Source organism: Brassica oleracea, chromosome C6 (assembly GCF_000695525.1).
Source record: "Brassica oleracea var. oleracea cultivar TO1000 chromosome C6, BOL, whole genome shotgun sequence".
Classification (NCBI taxonomy): Eukaryota; Viridiplantae; Streptophyta; class Magnoliopsida; order Brassicales; family Brassicaceae; genus Brassica; species Brassica oleracea.
Window position 1 is genome coordinate 16,953,412 of NC_027753.1, and position 8,876 is coordinate 16,962,287.

General features: G+C 35.9%; 2 protein-coding genes across 2 annotated transcripts; both read left to right on the plus strand.

The window, feature by feature from the left end:
• LOC106301082 (putative pentatricopeptide repeat-containing protein At2g01510) lies at window positions 1-2,714 on the plus strand. Its single transcript, XM_013737399.1, has one exon. It carries the CDS (start codon window positions 253-255, stop codon window positions 2,689-2,691), a length of 2,439 nt encoding a protein of 812 aa, XP_013592853.1. The 5' UTR covers window positions 1-252; the 3' UTR covers window positions 2,692-2,714.
• A 161-nt stretch (window positions 2,715-2,875) lies between these two features.
• Window positions 2,876-4,118, plus strand: LOC106301083 (surfeit locus protein 2). Its single transcript, XM_013737400.1, has 5 exons — window positions 2,876-3,137; window positions 3,375-3,472; window positions 3,557-3,727; window positions 3,816-3,858; window positions 3,960-4,118. Exons 1-5 carry the CDS (start codon window positions 2,917-2,919, stop codon window positions 4,042-4,044), a joined length of 618 nt encoding a protein of 205 aa, XP_013592854.1. The 5' UTR covers window positions 2,876-2,916; the 3' UTR covers window positions 4,045-4,118.
• Window positions 4,119-8,876: the final 4,758 nt, after the last annotated feature.

The following is an 8,876-nucleotide window of genomic DNA, read 5'->3' on the forward strand; positions in this document are numbered from 1 at the left end:
TACTGACCACTGTACTACAACGACTTCGTTGTTGATTAAAACCAAAAGCGTTTTGTTTTCTAAAGGTTAGACCGGGCTAAACCAATCCTATAGATATAAAATTGAGTGGGTAATTCGAATTCGTTTCTGAAACACACAACTTCTTCACCAATCTTCTTCCGTCTTTAAGCTTCATCAATCTGAATCCTAAGCTCTCTCTCTCTCTTCAAAACCAACACCTTTGATTCTTACATTCCCTCACATTCGTTTCTTATGAAACTTCATTTCGTCTGCTCAAGAAGAACACGTGCTGCCTCTTTACATCAGCTCCGCTTCCTCCAAACACCTCGCATCGATGCTCGCATCATCAAAACCGGGTTCAACACAGACACTTGTCGTTCCAATTTCATCCTCGAGGACTTTCTCCGTAGAGGTCAAGTTTCCGCTGCACGCAAGGTGTACGACGAAATGCCTCACAAGAACACCGTCTCCACGAACACCATGATCTCCGGCTACGTCAAGTCCGGTGAAGTTTCCTCCGCTAGAGATCTCTTTGACGCCATGGTGGATCGAACTGTGGTCACTTGGACTATCTTGATGGGTCTGTACGCTGGTAACAACAGGTTCGACGAAGCCTTCGAGCTTTTCCGACAGATGTGCAGGTCTTGTACCTTGCCTGATCATGTCACCTTCGCCACGCTTTTACCAGGGTGCGACGACGCGGTTGCTGTGGCGCAAGTTCATGCCTTCGCCGTCAAGTTAGGGTTTGATAGGAACCCTTTTCTCACTGTTTGCAATGTCTTTGTTAAGTCTTATTGCGAGATAGGGAGGCGTGATTTGGCGCGTGTGGTGTTTGAGCAGATTACGGAGAAGGACTCTGTCACGTTCAACACGCTTATTACAGGGTACGAGAAGGATGGTTTGTACATTGAGGCGGTTCGTCTCTTTGTCGAAATGCAGCAGTTGGGTCACAAGCCTTCGGATTTCACGTTTTCTGGTGTTCTCAAGGCCGTTGTTGGGCTTCATGATTATGTTCTTGGTCAGCAACTCCATGGTTTAGCGGTTTCTACTGGATTCTCCAGGGATGTGGCTGTTGGGAATCAGATTCTTGATTTCTACTCGAAGCATGATTGTGTTGTAGAGACTAGGAAGCTTTTCAACGAGATGCCTGAGTTGGATTTTGTTTCTTACAATGTGGTCATCTCAGGGTATTCACAGGCTGAGCAATACGAGGAATCCTTGGGACTGTTCAGAGAGATGCAGTCCATGGGGTTTGATCGGAGAAACTACCCTTTCGCGACGGTGCTGAGCATCGCAGCTAACTTGTCATCGTTGCATATTGGCAGACAGGTGCACTGCCAGGCCATCGTGGCGACTGCTGATTCGATCCCGCATGTCGGAAACTCTTTAGTGGATATGTACGCGAAGTGTGAGATGTTTGAGGAAGCTGAGTTGATATTCGAGAGTCTATCACAACAGAGCACTGTTTCATGGACTGCGTTGATCTCAGGTTATGTTCAGAAAGGGCTTCATGGAGATGGTCTTAAACTGTTCACCAAGATGCGAGGAGCGAATCTACGAGCAGACCAGTCCACTTTCGCTACTGTACTGAGAGCTTCGGCTGGTTTCGCTTCTTTGTCTCTGGGGAGGCAGCTCCACGGGTTCATAATAAGGTCAGGAAACTCAGAGAACGTCTTCTCCGGTTCTGGACTTGTTGATATGTACGCCAAGTGTGGTTCTATCAAAGACGCGGTTCAAGTGTTCCAAGAGATGCCTGATAGGAATGGAGTTTCTTGGAATGCTTTGATCTCAGCTTACGCTGACAACGGAGATGGAGAAGCAGCGATTGGTGCGTTTGATAGGATGATTCACTCAGGTCTCCAGCCAGATTCAGTCAGCATCTTGAGCGTCTTGACTGCATGTAGTCACTCTGGATTCGTTGAACAAGGAACCGAATATTTCGAGGCAATGTCTCGGGTCTACGGGATCACTCCAGGAAGGAAACATTACGCCTGCATGCTGGATCTGCTGTGCAGGAACGGGAGATTTGAAGAAGCAGAGAAGCTGATGGAGGAAATGCCCTTTGAGCCAGATGAGATAATGTGGTCATCAGTGTTGAACGCATGCCGGATTCACAAGAATCAGAGCCTTGCTGAGAGAGCAGCAGAGAAGCTCTTTAGTATGGAGAAGCTCAGGGACGCTGCTGCTTATGTAAGCATGTCAAATATCTATGCTACAGCAGGAGAATGGGAAAATGTTAGTCTTGTCAAGAAAGCTATGCGTGAACGTGGAATCAAGAAAGTTACTGCGTCTAGCTGGGTTGAAGTGAACCACAAGATCCACGACTTCTCATCAAATGACCAGAGACACCCGAGGGGAGATGAGATTGTGAGAAAGATCGATGAACTGACAGCCGAGATTGAAAGACTAGGGTACAAGCCTGACACGAGTTGTGTAGGACAAGACGTAGATGAGCAGATGAAGATCGAATCGCTTAAGTTCCACAGTGAGCGTTTAGCCGTTGCGTTTGCTCTTATCAGTACACCAGAAGGGTCTCCGATCCTTGTGATGAAGAACTTGAGAGCCTGCAGGGATTGCCACGCTGCTATAAAACTGATATCGAAGGTTGTAAAGAGGGAGATAACTATAAGGGACTCAAGAAGATTCCATCACTTTAGAGATGGGCTCTGTTCTTGTGGGGATTACTGGTGAAACCTCAAGTTTTGACTCAGAGAACAAATGTAAAAACATTGGAATCTTTCTTCTGATGTATGAAGTGAATTTTTAGACTTAAACCGTGTCGAGTTACAATGTAATTTGAATTGGTTTTCTTTTTCAGTTCGGTTCAGTTCCGGTTTAAGTGAAGTAGTTACGCTTCTATGCTTTTGCTGAACCGTAGACGAGCGAGCGAGCAATTGGATCCAGAGAGGAGGAAGAATGAAGAAGGCGGAAGGAGGGGCGGAGAATCTGCTTGGCTCACCTACTTTCGTGGATCTAGGAAACGGACGGCTCAGATGCGCGGAGACTGGTCACGAAGTTGTTGCCGGAGACGAAGAAGCATACGCTCGTAACAAACGGTGTCGTCTGGGACTCATCGATCACGCTCTATCTCATGGGAAATCTCCTCTCAACATGTTCTCCCAGTGCCTAATTTCTCGGTTAGCCCAAGATTGAAACCTTTGTAGTTGGATTATGTTAGCTTAAGTTGTCTATAGGTTAGTTTTTTTCTTTTTCTTGAAACCGTTGAGGACCATTGGTTTGCTTGTTTAAGTTGTGTATTTAGTGCCAGTGCATCGTTATGTTTAAAAGTCTTCAAGCTTTTAAGTTATATCCTCAGCATAAAAGTATGGCTAAAGTATTTACCTTTCTTCTTGTTTTTTTGGCTATGTTCTTAGTTCGAAGCTCGTGTGCAAGCTTACAGGGGATACTGTGAACAAGAACGAGCAACATATCTGGAAACACGTGAATGGGAAGAGATTTCTACACAGATTAGGTCAATGAACATCAGATATTGACTGATTCTAATTTTGTTATTCCTGGCTTTTACTTAATGTTTTCGTGTTGATGTATCTGATAGAGCAAGTGGAAAGAGGAGCTGGAACAAGCGGAAAGACCGAGAAAATACAAGTAACCTACAAACATAGACGCCTTAAGGAAGATACTGATTCCGATGATTCAGAGTTTTGGATGCTTAATTCAAGTTCTGGTTCAGAGTCAGAGCAGGAAAGTGATGAAGAAAACTGCAAAGGTGCCTCTTTTTGTTGTTTTTTTTTGTTGGTTCTACTTTCATCTTCGTATCGGAACTTCAACTAGATTTGCATCTCGTTTTGGTACAGATTCTCATTGTGATGCCAAAGAATCCGAGGAGCTCTCGGAAAGGTAAATGTATACACTTACTCTTATTTCTGTGTATTATATATATTCAAAAAATTGCGGATTGGTTTTGTTGTTCACCTCTAGTTGTTTTGTCTCTTCAACAGAACAAAGAGAATGTCAATAGAGATTGGACCAAGTAGCTTTGCTTCGAGGAAGAAAAAGATTAGGAATAGTAATGAGTCATGTTAAGAAAAGATTTGTTGCAATAAGTAGATACAGTTTTGTTTACAAAATAAAATAAAAAAGAAGCCTTTATCGGATGATGTTTGGTGCATGTAGTGAATCTTCCCACCGTTTTAATCAGCCACAATGGGCCCTTCAGTTGCTCGTGTATCACACACACCATCCTACAGAAACATATATATATATATATATATATATATATATATATATATATACCAGAACCGTATATCTGAAAGAGGAACATCAAGAAACAACACAGGCCTGCACGCAGACATCATCTCATAAGTTATGAAATGGTATGCATAGAGAGGCAAAGAGCTAGTAAGAAGGAACAACAATCCACCTGAAGCTTAAATGGAGAAGAGAAGCTGAGATGTTGTATATTAAAGACCAACAATTAAACGTTTTCTCTTTGTGGTATATCAAAGATTAAGCGCCTTAAAGCTTCTTGTTTAACTAATCATCACCAAAAGTTTGCATTTAACATCTCTGTTAAGCGCAAGAAGAATATTGTTACACAAGCAAGTAATATTGTTCCACAACTCCATCAGGGTAAAGAGAATATAAGGAATAAGTTTTTTGATTGATTATGTCATTCTCCCTTAAAAATGCATTTAAGATTAATCAAAACCACATTATTTTCATAGTCCTCTCAATTTGACTTATAAATATAACTTGTATGATGTGAATTTTTCAAGAACATATTCTTATTTCTTGGCAAATACTCTCTCACGAGATATTATATATATGTAGTATCCAAAGAATCATTTTGGGAGTGATTGGTTGTGGCTATAGATGCTCTAAACAGCCAAAATTTAGTCTAAAACTATATATATCAACCAATCGAGTTTTCCTTTCCTTAAAAATCACAACAAAAAAAATTACTACAAAATGAAAATATGGCTGTAGAGAACTTTATTTCCAGAGAAAAAAATAGTATTTTACAAAGTTACAGCAAAATAATCTACATCAAATAAATCTACAGTTTAAATTCTACACCCAAAAACATAAAGCTACGACTCATTCCAATTACCCCTTTATTTGGTTTCTCTCAACCATATTTACATTAAATCTACAATAATCATATCAGTGTTTAACCAAACTAGTACGAGATTCCTCATTGTTTTTGCATTGGTAATCTTTTTATGACTCGCGTCATATATTGAATGTTTTGATCAATATCAATCAACAAGCATTTTATTTCCTATGGCAAACAATTCATAGGGTAGCAGGACTCTCCAAAATTTATTTTGGGGCATTGATGAATCTGTTTCCATTCATTCCACTTGATCTCTTAAGGGTAATAGTGTTGTTTATAATGGTTAATAGTGTTGTTTATAATGTTGATAGATCCAGAGACTGGAGCATGCTTTAGAATCTGAATCCGAAAAAAAAATGGTGATGACTGATGACAGACGAGCATGCTCCAGTCTCTGACACTGAAAGTGAGGCCAGCAAAGACCAGTGAAATTGGGAAAGTAAACTATAACTAATTAGTGTTTGATTTCGGTAAAATGCAAAATATTGAAAAGCAGTTGTATATACGAAGAGGCAAAGGATAATAAAGAAGAGAAATTACCTAACTAGGAGACAGCCTTTAACGTAACCATCGCCGAACCACAGCCACAATGTTCATGCGATTATTTGAGGAGAGCGAACACCAGGAGGGCCACTTCAGTGGAACCACTGGAAAAGGATGGAGGAAAAACGCAACTGAGCTGAAACCGAAGCTCCCAGCCGCAACCAAACACCCTGACACACCTAACGCGTAACCACCAGGGAACACAAAAGAATGGACCTACGACTCCGCCTCCGTTGAAACCCCACGCGCTGCCATCACCGGGGAACACTACGGCAGCATCCCAAGCAGAGCAGAGGGAACAGAACTCACCAAGACCGGCGAGAACCAGAACCCTAGCCCAGTGACGGCCCTGAGCACAAGCGGCAGAAGCACATGCTTCCGGCCCTGTTTAAATTATTTAAATTTTCGGCCCAAAGTTACCAAAATTTTCGGTAGTTCAGATGGCTTACAATGTGTTTTAGTGTGTATTAGGTGGGGTGTTCGAATCTTTCAAGCCACAATTTCTTTTAGTCAATTAATAATAGACTCAAATTTTTAATTTTGCTTCCAACCTTTAAATTATACGGGTCGGGTCTGCCCTAGCCTCGCACCGAACCCGAAAATTAAGTTAAAATTTTGCAACACTACAATATTTATTGATTGTAGAATGCCGAATACAAATGTTTGTCTCTTGAATGTATCATCGTTGTCGAAGAGTTAACATATTACAACTCATTTTAATTATTTTAAAGACTTTATATGCATAAAAAGAAATTAAGTTTTTGGGGCTAACACAAATCACCAAAATCAAATAGACAACATCGATTTTAAAATGACGAAATGAGATTACTATCGACTCTCCACGTGATTTCATTTTCTATATTTTTAAAATAGTGTTTTTGTTCTTGTTTATGTTTCACTGATATGAGTTTTGTTTCTTTTTTTTAGTTATTATGTGAATTTGGTGAATTACATTGTCAATTAAACAAGATAGATATATGTAAAAATTAGTTCTAATCCAGATACATATGTCTAAAAATCAAAATTTTGAAGAAAATCACCGGAAAACTTTTAGTGTTCAAATCTAATATATCAAATTGTTATAGAATATAAGTGCATACTCGAAATATAAATGTATGTATAGTGTATATTCACCAGTTCTGTCTAAAAATCATCTAATTCTATGACAAAAGATACTTATTTTATTAACCTACTCTTTTGAGATTTAGTTACTTAAGAATATACCGATAAAAATATATATAATACTTCATTCTAGTATATGTAAACTATTGTATAAACAAAGAACTATTTGATTTATTTGATAATAAACCAGAAAATTTATAATAAATAGTTCAAATCTCTCATTCTTACAATTATAATAACTAGATATGGTATTACGGAGAAACAAATATTAGACGAATGATCAAATCTCTCATTCTTCGAACAAACTCAAAAGCAAGTAATTAATTAGAATATTGTTATGATATTTCGTTAAAAGATTTTTATGAATAAAAAATCAAGACTAAATTATTTAATCTGAATAAAATCATATATATATAGTGCTTCCAATATTAAAAATCACTTCGATTTGAAGAAGTGTATTTATGAGATTGTCAAAATCAAATAACATATTAGAAACCACATATTTAAAAAATAATTTGTATACATAAAATTAAATACATTATAATAAGTATATAAATCAAAATCAATACCTTTCTTTTATTACAACCTATGTTTCTGGTAAATAAATCAAAAAAATCATTTTATTTACTTTATATGGTATATAATTAAACTTTAGTGATATTGACATATATATAATATTTTAATATAAATATTTATTATTGACACTTCATACTCATATAATTTTATTAACATTTTTATATTTGATGTGACAAAAATTTAAACCGTTAATCACAAAAAATATTTATGTGAAATTTTTCAATACAAATTTCAAAATTAAAATACTAATATCTCAATAATGTTTCAATTCAAAATTTGAAATTAACATATTTATATATTTTCATATAGTAAACAATTTAATTTTAATGATATGTATATATATTATGAACATCAACTAATGAGACTTCATATTCATATGATTTATGATCATTTGTATCTTACTTGAACAAAAAACTATTGATCACAAATTTTCAGTGTGAGACTTTTACTATTTTTAGTAGTTTACAGTCGTTTTATAATATCAAAAATAACATATAGGAGAAAAAAAAATATAATTTTGTTATTATATGCTTAATATGATTGTTTAATTTATTTTAATAATATAAAATTAAAAAAGAGATATGATACAAAAATAATTATCAAATATGTATGATTCATAATCATTAATTGTCATATATATATGTTAATCATATTGGATAATTCCATAGCTTTTATTTAAGAAAAAAATTGAGAATATTCTTTTGTACACTACTAATCAATTTGAGAGTTAATTTAATAAAAAAATGTAATATATATATATTTATATGGACCAACTTATTTTCTAAGGATTTTAAGAATCATCTTAGTGATGACACGTGGTTACGAAAAGATGTTGTAATGCTTCAGAATTAATATATACGAGATGTTTGAATTTATATTATTTATTATTTTATAAGTAATAGTGATATCATTGGGGTCCCAAAATTAAATTTGTAATCAACAAGTTTATTTATTATCAAAGTAAAAGCGTACTGGATAAAGGTTATATTGTAGTCTTTTTTTTTTACCTAAAGAAATATATTGTAATCTTACTTTAATCTTAGGGAAAATTGCCAAATATGACTCACAACTTGATTTCAAATGCAAAATAAACTCAAATTTGAATCAAATGCAAAACTAACCTAAAATGCTATTGAAATTACAACCAGCCCCTTGTGAACAAACAAAAAAACCAATTTTTTTTTTACGTTTCTAACCCCCGTAAGTCGTCTGTCCAGACGACTTTCCAGTAAGTCGTCCTGGACTAGTTCTACTTAGAAATAATTTAAAATTTTTGTAAAAAATATTTTGATAAGTAAAAAATTGAAATCATGTAATTAACATATGTTTTAAGAGATATAAATTAAGATATAACAAAAGTTAATTGTTTTCAACATAGATGAGTGAAAGTAGTGAGTCATGATATTCTTTGGTTTAGGTTTTGCCAACATATGTTGTAGTATTGTATGTGTTCTTAGGGTTAGATTTTGGAATGCATAAATGTTTTTTTGAAAATTTTAAAATTTACCTAAGTGTTTTAATTCTGTGTATAGTAAACACTATTTAAGTATAACTACGG

Coding starts and splice junctions, on each gene's coding strand:
- LOC106301082 (XM_013737399.1), top strand. CDS start 253: ATGAAACTTCATTTCGTCTGCTCAAGAAGAACACGTGCTGCCTCTTTA.
- LOC106301083 (XM_013737400.1), top strand. CDS start 2,917: ATGAAGAAGGCGGAAGGAGGGGCGGAGAATCTGCTTGGCTCACCTACT. Junction 3,473..3,556: donor GAGATTTCTACACAGATTAG/GTCAATGAACAT, acceptor TGTATCTGATAG/AGCAAGTGGAAAGAGGAGCT. Junction 3,859..3,959: donor TCCGAGGAGCTCTCGGAAAG/GTAAATGTATAC, acceptor TCTCTTCAACAG/AACAAAGAGAATGTCAATAG.